The sequence below is a fragment of the Rhodamnia argentea genome, chromosome 5 (assembly GCF_020921035.1).
Source record: "Rhodamnia argentea isolate NSW1041297 chromosome 5, ASM2092103v1, whole genome shotgun sequence".
NCBI classification, from domain to species: domain Eukaryota; kingdom Viridiplantae; phylum Streptophyta; class Magnoliopsida; order Myrtales; family Myrtaceae; genus Rhodamnia; species Rhodamnia argentea.
Genome location: NC_063154.1, coordinates 6,161,866 through 6,180,946, shown reverse-complemented (window position 1 = coordinate 6,180,946; position 19,081 = coordinate 6,161,866). Strand labels below are relative to the sequence as shown.

The 19,081-nt window shown below is 41.8% G+C and overlaps 3 protein-coding genes across 6 annotated transcripts; all 3 read right to left on the bottom strand.

Moving 5' to 3' along the window:
- Positions 1–547: 547 nt before the first annotated feature.
- Positions 548–5,733, bottom strand: LOC115752588 (fructose-bisphosphate aldolase-lysine N-methyltransferase, chloroplastic-like). 4 transcript variants are annotated; one of them, XM_048279032.1, is made up of 7 exons: positions 4,405–5,733; positions 4,234–4,262; positions 3,136–3,347; positions 2,186–2,308; positions 1,450–1,967; positions 1,414–1,418; positions 1,105–1,219 (listed from the first exon to the last, which is right to left on the bottom strand). In XM_048279032.1, the coding sequence occupies exons 1-5, from the start codon at positions 4,899–4,901 to the stop codon at positions 1,491–1,493; spliced, it is 1,338 nt and encodes a 445-aa protein (XP_048134989.1). In that variant the 5' UTR covers positions 4,902–5,733; the 3' UTR covers positions 1,105–1,219; positions 1,414–1,418; positions 1,450–1,490. The 4 variants fall into 4 exon arrangements, with proteins under 4 accessions (XP_030546708.1, XP_030546698.1, XP_048134989.1 ...); XM_030690848.2 differs by lacking the exon at positions 1,414–1,418 and having other exon boundaries at positions 548–1,219; positions 1,653–1,967; positions 4,405–5,723; XM_030690838.2 differs by lacking the exon at positions 1,414–1,418 and having other exon boundaries at positions 548–1,219; positions 1,563–1,967; positions 4,405–5,720.
- An 885-nt stretch (positions 5,734–6,618) lies between these two features.
- Positions 6,619–7,487, bottom strand: LOC115752622. Its single transcript, XM_048279033.1, has one exon. The coding sequence runs from the start codon at positions 7,426–7,428 to the stop codon at positions 6,874–6,876; it is 555 nt and encodes a 184-aa protein (XP_048134990.1). The 5' UTR covers positions 7,429–7,487; the 3' UTR covers positions 6,619–6,873.
- Positions 7,488–9,048: 1,561 nt separating this feature from the next.
- LOC115752632 (peptidyl-prolyl cis-trans isomerase NIMA-interacting 4) lies at positions 9,049–11,810 on the bottom strand. Its single transcript, XM_030690915.2, has 5 exons — positions 11,779–11,810; positions 11,028–11,508; positions 10,513–10,622; positions 9,823–9,965; positions 9,049–9,258 (listed from the first exon to the last, which is right to left on the bottom strand). Exons 2-5 carry the CDS (start codon positions 11,167–11,169, stop codon positions 9,216–9,218), a joined length of 438 nt encoding a protein of 145 aa, XP_030546775.1. The 5' UTR covers positions 11,170–11,508; positions 11,779–11,810; the 3' UTR covers positions 9,049–9,215.
- Positions 11,811–19,081: the final 7,271 nt, after the last annotated feature.

The following is a 19,081-nucleotide window of genomic DNA, read 5'->3' as shown; positions in this document are numbered from 1 at the left end:
CCCTCCCCTATTGCCGGCGAGGGCCCGGCGGCCCTCGCTAGCCCCAAGAACAGTAAAGAAGAAACTAAGGAAAAAAAAAGGAAAAATTCAAAAAGTACTAAAATATTATAAAAATTATCCACGTCAGCATTAGTTATGCCACATAAAACGACTGACATCCACGTCAGCGATTTTCTGTCAATAAGACTCAATTGACAAAGCATGAAAAGGTTTAAAATTGAATTGACAAAATTAAAAAATTTAGGACTAAATTGATAAAGATATGATAAATTTAGAATTTTTTAGACATTTTTTCCCGAATCAAGGTGGTTTTTCCCACAGCGCGACTCCAGAACTGGCCTCTACATCTCTTAGAAGCAAAGCAGCAGGCTTTTTATGCACCGGCGCTTTACAAAATCAGTCCAAGAAGCGTTCTAATAGGCAGAGAAAGAAGATAAATTATGAAATCATGATTTACACCGATCATGCAAAACGTCAGTCCTTTGGAATTAGCATCAGAAAGAAATGAGACCCTTTTGCGTTATATCTACGTGTTGGCTCACACTGATCTTATCAAACTGAGAGTTCAGTAAAACACAGAATGATGGTACAGCACCAGGGCTGCGCCTTGGAACAGCCATATCAGATGGTCAGTGCAGCGATCTAACTACAGCAACAGACATTAGACATGGCCCCAGAACGTCTATAATCAGCTGCGTGTTGAATGCATAGAACCTCGCTCGTGTCGACCTTGCACAATTGACAGAGCCCAGGCAGGTGGAAGTCGGTCAGGGTAGACAAGATGGCAAAAGGATGATGGAGCGAAAGCCATGCAAAGTAAAGTCTTGTTAACATAATCGTTGCAAGGAAACGAAGCGAGATATCACGTTTCTGGTTGTGCTTTCTCCGTCATTGTCCGAATTTGGTTTGGAGAGTAAGAAGAGCCAAATGCAGCAAACAACATTGCTCTCTTGCTTTCTGTCGTATTAGACCAGGATCCCACAGGAGTGCACATAATGTTTCACTCTCACTTCTCCCAAAAAATGATGTCGCCTTGCTCGCCAACGAGACCAAGATCTCTGAGCCTTCTTTCTTGGTAGTATTCCAACTCATCTAATTCCATTTCTCTATCCTTGAATGCATTGTCAATTTGCTGCAGCACCTTCTTCTCCCCAGCTCTAACACCGACTGCAATCTCTAGCCTACGAGCAAGATCCCCTTTTTCTGCAAGCTTCTCATCCTGCAAGATGACATCTTACTCTTGGAACTTTTTCATGAGTATTTGCAAAATTAAAATGGTTGGAGTGCTGAAAGTTTCAATGCTAGGGGAACCCAGGACTAAATGAAGGCAAGTTAAGGTGAGGATGGAGGTCCATTATCAGAGAATTCCATCCATTCATTCAGTTAAAAAATTATATGACATCCATTTGCTACATAATCTCATTTAGAAACCTAGGCATAGAATCTGACTTCTGTTTCCATTATGATGAAACAACAGGTGCCACATGGTATTATGATTCTTGCTTGGTTTGCCAGATGAGTAGCTGAATTTGACCAATGTACAAGATATCACGGATTTTTACCTCTTCGACTGTGGTATGATAACCAGAAAGTGCAGATCTGCAAGCATCTCGAATAACATGACATATTAGCTCCTCATTGGCCCGACTCACAGGCAATTGCAGGTGGCCCCATATTGTGTTCCTGAAAAGGGATTCCAGGAGGAAAGCATCTGTTCCTCCTAGAGCTACTAGCCGCAAATACGGAAGCATTGTTGGTGGAAGAGGTTGACCCGAAACTATATCAAAAGATGCAGTCTCCCCCAGACCATTTGACTCGGCTATATCTAGCTTGTCTCCAAAAAATTGATCCAACTCGGATATTTGCAGTGTTAACGTATACGAGTTGCGCTCTGAGTTTGATTCTATGAACCCATAATCCAGAGCCAATTCAGCATTGCTCTTATTCAAATCATACTGAATCAGAACCTGTTCAAAAGTTTCTTAGCATCAGAAAAGAGTTGATAAGCTTGTCAATAAGTCGTGGCCCATGTCATGACTGGTTTAATGAGAATACAATTACATCTAGGGTGAATTTTATTAGCGATAGTTTGTTGCTACAACAAAAATGTTAAGTTCTCTTCACATGAAAAGGGAAATGTAGATCAAAGATATACCGTTCCAAAGTATTTGTTTGTTAAAATTACCTGTTCACCAGCTTTGACAGACACAGGGCTCCTCAAAGAAAATAACAGCTCCCTTGAAAAAAGACCAGCACCTTTGATTTCATATGCATAATCTTCTGTGATGATACTCGGACTGTGATTAATCTGAGAGGGTTTCAGGTTAATAGAAGTTCAAATCACCAACAAGAGGTGAATTCTCAACTCAGGGGAGAAATAGGATGAAGTGAACTGACATGTTTATTGGAGGCTAAAAGTAGCTGTTTGTGGAAGAACAAATACTTGCATGGCTACTAAAACATCTAATAAGAGACAGTAATCAAACTGAACATCCAAGAAGCTTCCTATGGGATTAGTTAACCCCATGTCCTCATAGCGGTTTCCCACCATAGTTTCTTCAACCGTGGCCACTGATTTACCACATCATCAGCGAAGCCACCATTTTGCATAGGAAATCAATCATCGCATGTGTGACCTATCCACAGCAGGTTCCTACTCAAAGACGTGGATAACGAGTACCACTTAATTTTTCTGTCTCACAAGTGTTTAGAATGAATGCGGGAAAAAATTTAGGTTTGATAGACTGCTAGCTGTACTTGTTTATTGCAAAACCAAATAGTTAGCAATTCTGAGAGTACTACAGAAAGAAACACAGTGTGGTTGGATACGTAAGGTGTATTACTGTCTTCCTGCATGAACACGGGCAACCAAACAAAAGGAATATCAAAGCACTTCTTTGCCGTGTTATTTTCCTTCACAACAATTTTATGCTTTATTTTTCCTAATAAATGCATCTAGACTACAGGCAATTCCCTCTTTCTTTTCATACTAAACAAAAAATAACAAGTTAATACAACACAAGTTCCATGTCATGCTCCGTCACAAAAGTAACTTCCTCCAGCCACCTGAATTAATATAAGGAACAACCCCGGCCGATTGAAGTTAATTAATGCCACAAAGGTAACATTGCTTACCAAATCCGCAAGGGGGATCAACACAAGGTTTTGGCCACGAAGTCTTGAAAATGCCCTTGATCTGAGGATCCCAAATGCCCAGAGGAAGTCATCCAATGTTATACGAGAAGGGAAGAGCTGCCTGTTAGGTAATATAATCTCTTGTTCCAACTTCTGGAATTCACTACCCACATACTCTTTCACACCTAATGTAGTGCTCAATAGCTGAGATCCTACAATGATAAGATCCACTTCACATAAAATTGGCTTGGAATCATCCTAGTAATTAAAAAGCATGAAAAACATATCACCCTCCGGTCATTACTCAGAAATCTCCACAGACTATCGAAGCTGGGACAACAAAAAAGATCTACATGTCATAATGTATAAATGCAGGGAGAAAGATCGGAACTCCATCCAGGATGATGTCAGTGATGATAAACATGTTCATAAGAAGTTATCACGACTCTATCAAGGGGTCTAAGTCATTCCCAAATATGAATTAGTACAATCTTATCCAGTGGCTGGGGCAGCTTATTGCCCCAGCTTTTGGTTACCAACCTGTCATAAACTTCTAAAAGCAGTGTTTCTAAAGTCAAGCTAGGTTCGTGACACCAAAATCAAACACTGACAACATTTTTGTATGGTATAAATGACAGGAAGCTCTGGTTAGAAACTTGAGTAATGTTTGCAGCGACTCAGGCTTTTAATTGAGGCTTTTGGTGTTTTGCTGCGTAGAATTTCATTTCTTCAACGCACCAGGCGGCGTTAGAGTACGCAAGGATCATTTTGCAGTGCTGTCAAATATGAAGAGTCAGGTCCTTCACAAGTATTGGTCTTCTAGTGCGCAACTTATATCGAACCAAGGTTATTTGGCCGGACAAATTTACAAATTTGTCACCTCGGCTATCTCTAGTAACTTCTCCCTGCGGCTTATGTGACATGCATTCTCATACGCACCAGCCTTGGAAAACTACTCAAAGAAATAATCTCAGGATCACAATCAATTCATTAACCAGCAAAAGTTGTGCCTCTAACTTAACATAACTAAATTTCAAATAAACATCTCATAAATAAGCGGTGGCGAATAAAGCAAAAGGAAAAGAATATTGCACAAACCTTTCAGCTCAGCTAGCTCCTCTTCTGACCTGCGCTGGAACCAGCAAAACTAAAACCAATCACACTCCAAAATCTCAAACTTAGACACAGCCCATGTCCCTATTAACTTTATATACAGAGAACAAAGAACTTATAAACAAAACAAGCATGGCGAAATGAAGCTGAACTCACCAAAATACAGTGGAATCGGTGGACTCTGGGAGGACATCAAGGTAGACCCGCCACGGCGAGTCGTCCCTCAGCTTCTCTCGGATCAAGAACAGAGCCACGGACACCCACGGCTTCAACCCCCCGCACACCTTCCCAATCTCCGAGCCAGCCACCGCCTCTGGGTTTATCCACAACTTCTTGGGCACCTCCAGGACGACCTCGTTCCGGGCAATGTCTCTCTGGGCGACGAGCCCCAGGCCCTCCGGGACGACCGCGGGCTTCGCCGGGGTCTTGAGGGAGACGACGCCCTCGCGGCGGAGCCACTCCCAGAAGGCCTCCACGGCGGGGGGCAGGGGAGGTGGCTTTTGCGGTTGCTGAGAGTGGAGGAGGGAGGCTGAGACGAAGGACCGTTTGCATGGAAGTGAGGGAAGATGGCGGAGGGTGTTTGGGCGAGGGGAGAGGAAAGCCGAGAGAGAAGGCGCGGATGAGGAGGGAGAGAAGAGCTTGTAGCTGTCCATATCTCTCTGCGCGAGTTCCTTCTCAGCTCGACGATGGAGCTGTGGGAGAAGGAGAAGATGACGTTGGCCAGGAAAGAAGATAAGCGAGGGGCCTCTCTGTTTTCTTTCCCCTTTTTGGATGGAGAAATTTGATATATTTCATTTTAGTCCTTCAACTTCAACGTAATGTGAATTTTTGCCTTTATATTTTCCTGCTTGACTCGTTACTTCTACTTCTTTCCCTCCAAAATTTCAAAGCAATAATATTATATGTTATATATAGATTTTAGGTAATTGCATATGTTAGTTAAAGTTTTCGAGCCGCAAAATTTTATCGAACATTATAAATCAAAAGTAGAACTCGCGAATAATTTGTATACGTTTAGGGTGATTTTTAATTCAAATCGGCTTGCAGCTCCAAGAATAGGATAGAGATAAGAAAAAAAAAATCCGTTAATTTTGTGATATGAAGTGTGGCCTGCTGACATGAATAGGAAAAGTGTCCTTCTATCACATGTGGATTCATGCTGGTGTCTCGGCAACGATCTGAAAGATTTGAGAAAGAGTAAGCGCCCAAGAGGTTTAGGTTCTTGCTGTAGTGACCATGCACCCCACAAAAACACCATTCAACAATGGTAAATCTGTAAAAATAGAATGATACGCAGGAGGTAACAAGAAGGGAGTCATCCAAGCCCAAGGGTCTCGCAAGAGCAGGCACGGGACTGGACCAGACCGATGCCCAATCGTCCCTGAATCCGAACTCCATCTCTTCTTGTACTTATGCCTAGCGAGTTGGACCAGCTCGCTGCAGACCTCGTGTGTCACACTCAGTTGCTAAATGCTGATATACCGACTTCCCTTTTGGACCTTGATTGAGTGATAGTTCCAGAAATGATTAGTTTTTTTTTTTTTTGGTCGAAAAGCAATGATTAGTTGATGAGGTGAAAATGCAGACCATCCTGATGCGGAAATCGCAAGCCACATCAAGGTGAAATGAGCCGCAGCGAAAATGGCTGGAAGTCAAGGACTAAGCTTGAAACCAGCTTGCTACTGCCAGAAGCACTCATGGCCTGAAGTCGACCGAGAGCAGCAACAATTTCTGTTGCCCATCTTTCAGTAAGAAACCATTTTTGGATTCAAGTCCAGTTGCAAATCTTTATCTTTCCCAAGTCAGCCAGCCCTTTGACACAGAAGGTGTGCCTAACTGAGAGAAGATTGAAGTCTCAAGAATCTGGCATAAGACCAGCAAAGCAAACAACAGCAGGATGGGCAAAGCTCCGATCTGATGAAAATATGGACTTTCATCACAAGAGCAGACCACCTTGTGCAGAATGTTAGGGATTGTCAGAATGTGATTGTGAGAACATACGGAAAAAATTTGAGAAAAATAACCAAGCGTTTCGCGCAGGGTCGTCGTGACAAGTTAGCTCAAGAGCGAGAGTTCATCATAAGCTAATCTGCAAATTCAGTAGAAAAATCAATGACCTTGTCCAATGCTTTGTTGACTTCCTATCCAGACCTTCACCCAGGCAATGAGATCGGCAATTCATCAAACCATAGCCTAATTCTTGGCTGTAAGACAAACCTGTAGGCATCATAACTACCAAGACATGGTCATTGTTCGACGAATGGAAAACAAGAATAGTGCCTAAATGGCCTTAGCGAAATACGAATCCAAAGAACTACAATGCAGTCAGAGATAAGATGCCCAGAAGTATGATGAGTCATTCAAGTGGACTTGGCAGCTCAAACTTGAACTTACGCATGGATTTATTTCATTCTATGAGCCCATGAGACATGAACAATTGTCTTTGATTTTCATCTCTTCCTACTCTCCCCATCAAATTCTCCTAAACAAACAGGAATAACCTCAATATCAAAAATGACCTTCAGTTCCACAATCATGGCTAACCATTGAAGGGGAAAAAAATGCAGTACAAACATGGCCAAAAGCTCCCTTTCTTTCTACGTTTGAGGGGTCTCCCCTGCAGCGTCATCTCTCTCCCAACCCATCTCGCTTCCTCGAATCGTCAGAACGCCCAATGCCCTCCGCAGAATCATCCGATCCGGCAACAGAATTCTCCCCCAATTTCTTCACCTCCTCCTCCAATTCCTGCGCCACCTCTTCCTCCACAGCCTTCTCGGCGCGCAGGATGGGCTCGTAGTAATCGGAGTGAGCCTCCATGCACTTCCTCAGGGCCGCCGTCGCGTCGAAGCACTTGTCCACGACGTCCTCCTCGTTCTTCTCCGCGTCCTGGACGCACACCTCCCACGCGACGAACTCGTCTCTGCACCCACCGCCTTTCATGAACAAGCAGAACCCGCACTCCCCTTCCTCTTCTTCTTCTTCATCTCCTTCCTCTACGCCGTCTTCTCCATTTCTCTCCGGATGACGCAAAGCTTCGCCGGGATTGTCGCTCCCGAGGGTTTCCGAGCCGATTGTGGATGGAGAATCGGAGGATTGTGGATCGGGAGAGGACATAGCGGTGGGTTGCGAGGGTTTGCGTAGTTTGGCGGAGAAGGAAGGAGAAACAGTAGACTTTACCATGGCTGCTTAAACCCTGCTTAAAACCTCCGTTGACTGTGAATTACCGTTCAACTCCAACAACCTTGTAAATGGGAAAAAAAAAAATGAATAAACCCCTTTAAAAATCCAAGTACGAGGTTAAATCAACGTCGGAATCAATTCGTGTCTTGAGATGTGTACCGGTTTGTGAAATTTAAGAACCTTGTAATTTCATTTCTCTAAATAATAGATATTTTAGTTAGTACAACTAATATGTTTTTCTCTTGTCACATCTAAATTGAAAAAATTACCAAGAAAATCATAAATTTATTGTAATTATGTCAATTCAATTTTATATTATTTTTTCTTGGCCAATTGAGTCCTAAATTTTTTGAAATTGTATCAATTCAGTCCACTTTACCAACCGACACTGACTTGGACAATTATTAGTAATGTAATTTCTTCATTTATTTTTTCTTTTTTTTTCTTCCTACTCCTATTTGTGGCCGGTGGGCAAGGGTCACCAGCCGGTTCACGGCCCCCGCTCGGCTAGCCCGACTTGCGAGGCCATCGCGACCTCGCCCGCAACCACCAACGAGCTCCAGCGACCTTCGTCGGCTACAATAGAAGTAGGAAGAAAATAAATAAATAAATAAATAATTAATTAATTAATATTAAAATTTATCAATATCGGCGTTGGCCGATAAAATGTACTAAATTGACACAATTATTAAAATTTTAGAACTCAATTGGCAAAAAAAATAATATAATAATTTAAGACTGAATTGGTACAATTACAATATGTTTAGAACTTTTTAATAATTATCCCCTTCTAAATTTGTCGGACTAAATTCAATTCCAAATCTTATTACCCGTGTTGGGATATATATTGAGTTAATGAATCGAAAGACCGAATGGAGTCTCTAATTTGTATAATGTAATTGTGATGTGGCCGTGACTTGTACTGTTGGTAATACATATTTTGGAAACGTAATACACAAAATTGGATGAGGAATTTCCTGAGAGTTTCAGTTACCTCTTTCCACAGCCGTATACCTGTTGCGGAAAAACGTATGAAACAAACTATTCTCGTGGCAAATTAAAATGCCCGTCGGAATTGACAGTTCAATATACGTGAAAATCGAAATCTTTCACTTTAGCTTATGAAATCTGTCTCCACCTTACCTCGTCCGCATGACAAGTGACTGCTAATACCAAATTCCTTACCCCACCCACGTTTCCATAGGATGGTTGTTCTTCCAATTTCCCTTTGTCTAAAGACAATTCATCAAGTGATAAAAACATCTCAGTCCAAACAGCCATCTAAACCATAGTCATGTCATTCCCCCTTCCCCGCAAGTTCTTGGCATCGACTTTCTTGGGACAAAACTGACTTGTATGCATCATCTCTGGCTGCAGATGTTCGAGATTCACGAGATTCCTCCTACGAAGCGGTACACCGAGGGCACCCCTGACCTCAAAGTTCCATCATGATGAGAATGCAAGTTAAGGTTCAATTTAGGTGGTAGAAGACCTGCTCATGTCGGTAAATTGTCCCTTTTTTTCAAATCCAAAGGTTCCTTGTCTTTGTGACACAGACAATTATTAGATTTCAGATAACCCATAGAGATGAACATGAGCACAAAGCGACTCCCATGAAAGTAATCACAAAGCGCTAAGACATTTTGAGCAGAAATTTGTCATCCATTCATCGACCACCCGTAGAACAGGCACCTTGCACCCAACGGAACACAATGGCCATACATAGAAAACAATCCATTTCTAGATCGATACATAGGCAAAAAAGATCTCCAGAGAAGCAGCATTCATCAATTCTTTCTCCCTTCACACAGGATAATGTGGTAGCCATGCCTGAACATTTCCCGAAATACGAAGTAAGAAGAAAGTCATCTACGTTCATCACCTAAAGAAAAATCTTCAAGAGGAAAAATCTTAGAGCAAGATTTCTCATTGTCCTATCAATGACAGTATGACATGACCATCACATATAATGAAGTGGTCTTCCAATGGATTTTTTTGTTCATACAACATCGATCATTCCATGGAAAATTGGCAATATATCTCACAAACAGGAGAGTATCATTTTTTATTGTTTTTATCAACTCTCTCTCCGTCCACTCAGAGAGAGATGTTCTACTTATCATCATTCCGCTTTATATATTTCACCCCTTTCTTGTTTCCCATAATGGAGCACTATGTAGAATTTCAGAAAAGACTGTCTTCAGCTTTTAATTCCCCCTCACATTCATGCAAACTTCACAATGAAAGCATTTTCTCAGATGGATATGCTAGTAATGGCAGTCAATCACCCCTTCTAAGGTTTCAGATTAAGTATTCTCGCATCATAGAAATGAAAGGAAACAATAAACTAACAGGAGACTCATTGAGAAGTGAGGCAGAATATGTAGTACATACGTTGATTTGAATGGTGCACTTGTAGCTCCAATAGGGGTAGCAAATGCAACTTCTTGAAATGGACCAGCCATCTTTCCTCGAGGAAACCATCCTAGATCCCCGCCCTTCTTCCCAGATGGGCACTCTGAGTACTCTGCAGCTAACTGTCAATTAAAACCAGCAGGAACGTATGTCAGGAAACCGTGACGAGACAGAATAGCTAACCAGTAGCCATTCGAGTTGCTTTAAGTGTTCGCGCACATTTTGCTATACTTTATACCTTAAAGCACATTCGTGTTACAGCAATTAAAAGGAGTGAACTACAGCTTAAAATTTTGACCATGACAAAAGAACAGAAGAAGAACTACAGCTTAAATTTCCTTGGGTGTCATTCCTATTAGGATGATGCCTCCCACAAAATTTTTCTTTTTAAAGGAATCCACATGGAATGAATACATCTTGCATCTCACTCAATACTGCATAACTGATCATGCCTTGGTTTCATAGGAATGGGACCAAATATAGAGAGAGGTGCTAGTTGCAATGTTGCATAATGCTTGAGGCAATGAAGAGTTAATTGTCGAGAAACATAGGTTTCCGTCAAATCTCAAACTAACGAAAAGGAAGAAATTGAAAACTTCCCTAAGGGATCAAATGAGGTAAAAGACGTAGGCCTAAAGTCTTGTTGGAACATGCACAGAGCATCATTACCTTTGCGAATTCAGCTGGGGGAACTTTGTCACCATTGCCCAGCCAGCCATCATCCAGTTTCTTGTATGCTTCGTTGATTTTGCCTTGCTTTTCACACAGTATATGCCTAGCTGAACATTATTGGAGAACCAAATTAAGAAGCTTGAAGTTACAGCGATGTGAAAGCGAAACACTCTTTGACTCATGATATTTGGCAAATAACAAAGAGTAGATTTCACAATACTGAAAATAAGTGCACATTTGACCAAATAAAAAAACAAGTGCACACTCAAGCATGTTTAATGTGCTTAGAGGATTCTATGATAGCTCTAACATTAGAATGGGTGGCAAGTTGTGACTGGACGAGTATCAAAAGGGGAGAGAATGGGAAACTTGGTCCCGTATGTTTATGCAAAGTTGTCTGAAAGAGGAGGCATCTCAAATGCAATAGTACCATCTACTCTGACAACTACTTACCACATACTCCAAACAAACAGAGAAAGACATGAAGAACCTGAATTGTGAAGAGAACCAACCTTTGACATAAGTGCACGTGCCTAGCCCATCTGACTTCCTGGCTTTTCCTTTCCCCTTGGAAGCGGCTTCATCACTCCCACCCCCTGCTTGCTTCCCCTTTCCCTTTCCTCCCGAGTCCTTCGGCTTCGAGTCCTTCCCCATTAGTGCAAACCCCTTAATCAATAAGACAGATGAGCAATGTGTCTAATGCCTAAACAGGGACTCCTAACAAAATCTTGACAGAAGCATAAAACTAGTGCCTGGAAAAAGAGAGCCAAGACAAAAACAAAAGAAAAATCTCCAACCCCAACAAAAATCATAGCACAACACTCAAGAGGATGGTTCTAAGTTTCTTTTCCTGCATCTACACAACCATCTAGTTACAGTGCTTTTGTGACAGAAATCACTTTCCCTTCCCAAGTTCTTCTGATAACTTCAATCACCGAGCACTAAGCTCAGAAAATGAAAACTCAACAGAGCAGCCTGAAGCTAGACTTCTACCTACAAATTCACAGAGGAAACTACCAGAATCAAACTCAGTCAACCAAGTAGCAAAAATAACAGTTTCCCCATGACGAGAGCAACCAGATGGCATCTATCAATTCAACCAATTAACAAAATCCAAAACGAACGAGATTATCAGAGCATCATCGAATTGACCAGCTTCGCGATCGACAAAGAAGTCGTGTCGCTCTATCCGAGAACGACGACACGGTCGACGAATTACGCGAGACAATGAAGAACTTATAGAGGGCAAAAGCGAAACCTTACCGATCGATCGACGAGGAAGAAGAGGAGACAGAGACACAGAGGAACGCAGTACCGGAGTCGCCTCGCGCTTTTGTTTCCGTTCAGTCGATGTCTATGGACTGAACCACGGGACTGCCGAAGCCCATGTACCATCCCGGCCCAAAGACATGGTTGAGGCCCTAAAATCATGGCCCCTATTTGCCTTCAAATTAGGGATTTGCAGTCAAAATCTTGCTGAAGATATTGATAACCCAATCGGAACTGGAATTTGCCAAAATCCCAATAGATCAATTACTTGTACTCTCAAAGGAATGATGGGTAGTAAGGTAGCCCGTCTCGTCGATTCGGAGGAATCGATATGCATTTTTCCAATAGATTTGACCAAATGGAATGAATGCCGATGTTAGACCTAGTCGTTAATGGCAATACCGAACTCATTACATCCATTGAATGTTGGCAAGGTAGTTCAAGAAAAAAGCCATAACCCAATTGATCCTAATTGCTCTTATGTTTCAGCTTTTCTTCGGCATCTTAAAGAACTCAATTCGTGCGATTTTTTTTTTCTCCAACCCGACTCAAGTCAACAGACACTAAGGAATCGCGAAGGCAAGAGGTGCTTGTATCTAGAGGAGTCACAGACATGCGCCCTAGTGTTGTGGATAAGTCGGGGGAGATTAATTTCAGCCAAGCCCTAGATCATTGTGCATCTAGCCGTTCCAGATAGGTTGATTTGACATAACACGGGGCGAGAAGTCGATATACTAGCTTAGACGAGTTGATCCAACCCAATGCAATGTCGTTTTCGGGTGTCGAATGGCACAACATACGAGAGATGGATCGTGTGGTTTGGTGACCTAAGTGTACGTACTGAACCGCAAGAAATGAAGTGAAATGTTGGTAGCTTCTACTGAGAGCATTGTAGGCAGGGACTAGGACAAGTCTTAAGGCCGAGCCCAGATTCTTGCCTACGCTCCAAACATATGATTCAGCATCCAACTAGAATAACCTTGCCCACCCTAGAAACTACAGAGACTGCATCAGTTCTGAGAAACTCGCGCCGCGACGATCTATTCCTACGGTAATAGTTACTTTCGAAGCGTGATTGAGACGTGTATATATAATTAACGTTGATTATTGCTCCTTCAAATAATGTCGTTACGGAAAAAAACATGTACCGACGACAAATTATTTCATGGATAATCGACGCCTGCAGCTACTAAGATTCCTTAGGCATGGTTGCTCCTGAATCTGCAAATCCCAAGCACACTCAAATTTCCAGGGTACAGCCTGTGAGCTTCAGCGGCATTGCGGCATTTGGTTTCGTTTGCAGGGAAAACTCAGACAGAACGAAACCTTGTTTTCTGTCAGCAACGGAAGGTTCTGATCACCCAGCATTGAATTGCAGGTGGGCATCCCCATACAAACATTGGTTCTCGGTCAAAGAGAGATCGGAGGAAGTTAGCTGAGGAAGAAAGGGTTTCCTCGCACGCAAAAGTGGGATTTCAAGTAATGTTACCGGTTGAGGGAAGATTCGATGGAGAAGGATACCTTTCCTGTTACGTGAGTTGGGCGAACTGGAATGGGGAAAAGCAAGTTGAGATCCCATCAAGAGGGTTCAAAACTGCTCAGACGAGCATGTGGGCGGCTTCTGTGCGAGTTTGGTAGCGTGATGATCATGACCTGCTTCTTTGTTCAGGGTCGGCCCGTGCAACTTCAAAACCCCAGCCACTTGTTAGTGTTAGGTGCACAAACAAAAAAGGGGAAAGAGAAATTCAGACTCAAGGTATATCCTCTTTGTTACAACTCTCGATTACAAGATAAAAATGGTACACATAGACCGGCACAAGAAAACCTTAGAGAACGAAAAAGCCCTAGGCCACTCAGTGGTGTTACCCCCTGTGACCCCTATGTGCCTTCCTGTCGATGATGGGTATGAATCACACCCCGACACCACTTTCCGAGTGATTTATTTTCTCACAACGATATTGTAGATGAATTGCCCGACACGTGGAGTATTCGACAAATGCCGTGGACCGAACTTCTATTATTAAACATATAACCTACAACACGTCACAGCACAAATACAACAAACACGATTACGGTTCATACCCAGTTTTATCAAATGGGCGATGCGTATATAAAGATGTATGGAAATTAAGGGGACTGGAAAGTTATTTGCTCTTCAGGATCTAATCAAAACGGGATGGATGGTATAGGTACTAGCAGTAATGTCGGGTCTCTCAGTTATGCCTCCTAATTCTGTCTTGTGTCGGAAAACTATTTCAACAAGCCTATATGTCTAAGCTCATATATCTTACTATCGTGCAGTAATAATCTTCTTCTGATCCATTGCTTTCAATTAGGGTTAATCTTATATTGCCTAGGCTAGCTGAACACCATGAATTTTTCTTTGTCCCTTTCTCTCTCTCTCTCGTCTCTCGAACATGTATTAGGTATCTGACTTCTTTGAAGAAGCTCGAAGAAAGGCAGAACGAGAATGCGTGCAGAGCATACGGTATTCTCTTTTGGAGCATGATGATTACGCAGACAAAAATGAAAGCATTAGTTGCTATAGCATCCAAAGAGCGTACTGACATTGTATCTATTGTAAATATTGTGGCACATCACTTGACAACGGTCTTAAATGCTCTTTATATTCTGGTGCGAGAACAGAAACCATGAACGAGTCATTGTTGTCTGCTTGGCGCTGTTTTCTCTTTCGTGGACCACGACAGAGAGAGAGAGAGATTGTTGTCGAGGTCCATTCAAACGTTGTGAAGCAAGTCAAAATCATCCCTCTCTCCATCTGTCTTCTCCTCTGTTGGGGTAAACATGCATAGCTAAACTTCAGCTCCCTTCCCTTGCCATACGGTCGTTGACTTCGACCCCTCCGTCAAGATTCCATGGAAGCCTTTCTTTTGAAGGGCTGATGTTGACTGAGAGATAGACGAAGAGAAGAGAGAGAGAGAGAAGGGTTTTTAGGTGTTCACGTTCCTGTTCACAGATAGACGAAGAGAAGAGAGAGAGAGAGAAGGGTTTTTAGGTGTTCACGTTCCTGTTCACAGACCTTACAACTCTCTCTCTCTCTCTCTCTAGCGAACCATCCGATGTTCCGGACAAGCTGTCCAGACAGCGAACAGGCGAGCCACATGAAACGCCATTTAAGGAAAGAATGGCGATTCGTGGTTTTTTTTTTCCTAACCAAGGAAGGTAGGGCAAAGGAATTTAAAAATGACGTATGGCCATGGCGGGCACGGTTCTATCTGTCCCCACTTGCAACACGTGGTTTAACAATGTCCACCATCACCCTGAGATCAGGACAAGCGTTTTCAGATTCGTATCCCGTCGTTTTAATAATCAAACCCAGGCTGGTCTGAAGCGCAGTCCCAAGCATCTACCTCCAGCCCTAGTTGAAATCCATTATTGACAGAAATCCCTCTCTCCCTCCCTCTCTCTCGTGGGTTAGGTTTAGAAAGCTGCTGCATGGTTTAATTCCATGCAAAATCGCCCATCAAACTCAATGCATGAAGAACTTGATCTTGATTCCCACAACGTGGAATACCTGACTAAACCCTAACGCGATTCGTTGTCCCCCCACCACCTTCGATTTCCTCACTCTTTATCATGGGACAAGGTGTCTTGCTTGCTAGATTTTAAAGTCGGATTTTGCTAACGAGTGGCCTCTTTGAGGTGGGGTTTTCCGCTCATTTGTTTTGTTTCAACTCCGCACTTCATCTTTTACATTATTGAATTTCTAGGCGATGTGCCCGAATTGAATTGAATTGAATTGTTTAAGCAAGTGGGGAATCACGTACACAAGGTTGTTAGAGCTTTGGTTTGGGCATTCGATATTGATGTTTCAATCGCTTAACGAACAAAACTGATTCGCGGAAAAATGAGTGATTTAGAAAATATTTTACTAAAAATCATAGCTTATATCTTTTATAAAAATGAATGGACGGACAATATCTTCATTCTTCACAAGAGTTACTAAATTAATATCTGTTCTCTTCGAAAACATACGTCTCCAAACTAGTTTCCATATTTTATTGGGATAATCACCAAAAAAGTCAAAAATCTTGTACGGAAGTCAATTCGATCCCGAATCTTTTAATTTGATCAACTTAGTCATAAACCTGCCAAGGATTTGCCAACATAGTCCTACCAATCTATTTTAACAGACATGTGTTTTTCTTACACAACACAAACACACACACATATATATACATATGTACATATGTATATATACGTATATACATATATATTATACATATAATTTAAAAGCAAAGATACCATTTTCATTAAACTTTCCTGGAGTCGCACGTTGTCGGGCATGACACGGGTTTCATATCTAGCATATAAATTATACGAGAAAAGAGAGAGGGGGACAATATATTTTTTGTGGTTGACAAGGGAATTTCCAGTTCTCCAACATTGGACGTGCCCACAATCCTCGGCCACAAAGACAATAAATGGAGGGAAATCAAATTCGACCATCGTTTTCACGTTTCTCCTTATATAGGCTTGTCTACCTTTCAACTTTCATGCCCTCAACGGTCCCGGCTCCCGTATAACCTTCTAGAAGACTCGATCTAACATGGTCTCTGGATTTTGCTAATGTCGTATTAAGGTTGATCATTGCGACTAAACCAAATTGGATTCGTTCTTCTTGTTTTTTTTTTTTCTCCCTTTCTTTCTTGTGTATGTGCCGGCGTTTAAACAAATATGGAAGAAACCTTTTTTTTCTCCGGAAGAAGATACAAAAGTACATGAAGAAATCGCTCTAACGAGAAAAGGGGAATCTGCTATTCCGATCAATATCATCGAACGGCGCATTTGATCACCTGACCTCGATCGATCGATTCGCTACCGTACACGCCGGAAAGCGTGATCGATGGAAATACATACAAAGATACAGATACCGAACTCGTTGTAGCAACGCAGCTAGAATCCGTACATCTCACATCCGGGCACCCCTAAAAGAACGAGCTCTCACTCTTCACGCACCGTATTCCATTCGTTCCATTCACCACATCACCGATAAATTAAAGTTCAAAAAAAAGAAGAAGAAGAAGAGAAAACGTGAATTGACAGGCACATTCTGCACCGATCTGAGCAGTGTAAAAAAAGGAAAAAAAGAGGCGTATTGTAAACACAAGTGGCTCGTCGGTCTTCGCTTCATGGAAAGCTCATCGCAACATTAAAAAAGGAAAATTTCCGAAATTGTTTCGTACGTCTACAGTCCACAAGAAACGGGGAACCAAACCAAAAACGAACGTATAGATCGAACTGAATCACGTGGACGGCTATCGTGCATCGAAAATCGCCAGACAAGTGAGTAGATCGATCGAGCGCAAGATACTGACCGGGGCGCAATTATTGGGGGCGAGATCGGAGTCACCTTTAGACATTCTTGCCCCCAAATCGCTGCTTAGCCTTCCGATTGGCTTCCCTTTCAATTTGCTTGGAAGGTTAGGTGCCCACGATGCGGGAGGTGCCTCAACGTACAGTCAAGATTGCAAAGTGAATGTCTTCTTTTATCCCCCCCAATGGATTGTGACGCTTTAGTTAAAAAAGAAAGGAGAAGGACGTCGGGATGATCGTCCAAAAAGTCCTCTTCCTATTGTAACGGCGGCCAATTCAATCATGAACCTTTCACTTGTGTCAATTTTCTTTTTGGTTGAACAATTGGGCTAATTTAATCCTAAATGTCTTGACAATTTGTTAATTTAGTCATTCGGCCAGAATTAGCCGAGAAATAGTTGACGATTGTTGGTTGCCTTACGTGGCATGACAAACCTATGTTAGAAAATTTAAAAAAAAATTGCAAATATTGTCCACGTGGGGGTGTCATCAGCGTGCACTTTAGTGATTACCAGCCAAAATTGGTTAGAATGACTAAATTGACAAATCATCAATAGGTTTATGACTTTTCGAAGGATTTTTCCAAAGAACATAGAATCTAGTGTCCTCAGTAGTGTTAATACTACCCATTCGCTCCAAGGATGGGCATTCGTACGTATCGATTGAGAAAGGAAAAGAAAGAAATGAACCTAAGACGAGACACAATGGTGAAATACATAAAATGTGAACACATATGAAGGCGCATCGAACGTCCCATCCAAGCCAACCACGAAATACAAGGTGGGGATAAGAGCATCGTCTTATCATGACTTTTATCTCGAGCCTCGAATTATGACCTCACAATCACGATGAGTGAAATGGATACCGGCGAATTAGCTGAAAAATTCTCCCTTTGTTTGTGTCGAGAGGGATTCCTAAACTTTTTTTTTTATATATTAGACTTGCATCTTGCATTCCGTTTCCTTAGATTTAACCCTTGCCCAAAAAGAAAAAAATCCTTCGTTTTTTGGATTGAATCCATCGCTTCGGTTGTACATATAGTGTCTCAAAACCTAAACATCTAAAAATATTCACAAAAGCCAAAATTTAGGACAAATTGAAACCATTTACTATAAAATGTGACCGTAAATTCATGAATGATGCTTCGATTTGATCAAAAATGGTCTTTTCTTAATCCCAACGATATAAGACAATCCAAATTGATACATAACTAATCAGTATTGATTCTTTTCCAAAAAAAAAAAAATCCTTCCCAATCTCCATTATAACAGCAAATAGAAGTATATGTGAATCCCAGAACATAAATTGTTATCCAAATATCTAATTTGATATCATATCTATATATGATGCCTACAGAGAATTATCAGTAAATCGTTAACTAGCGCTGATATCATCTCAAATATTATGATGGCGATCCAAAACAGTTACATTTTTATTTGTTTTTCTCGTTCAGGACTTTAATGCATAGCTCATGGCATTCCCAATTAAATTGAATGTAGAAAACCGCATTCCAAGTGATAGAAATTGTGCTCAAATCGAAATCAGAGCATCAATTGTTCCCACGCCTCGCACAAGTCAAGAAAATAACTCCGCGTCGAAGGTTCTTTTCATCCACCATTAATCGATACGCAGGCACCGCCGAACATCTATCCGGCTACCGGAGGGGATTTTCTTCAATCGGTCTTGGGTATTATCATCCGGAGATGAGCCGGCGAACCAAAGATGAAACTCTTCATAAGAAACTAGAGAGAGAGAGACGCCGGGGGGGGGAAGGTCAACCGTGGATCGGAAATGGGAAATTAAACATGAGAAAAGAAAGAGAAAAAACGGAGCAGAAGACCAAAGTTAAAAGCATAAAATAGATGGAGTAGAAGAACAAAGCTCTCAAGCGCGGTCACCGGCGGTTGACAGGTAGAAGCGACCTAATATCCATTCTCAGTTGCCGCCCAAGTCATCAAGA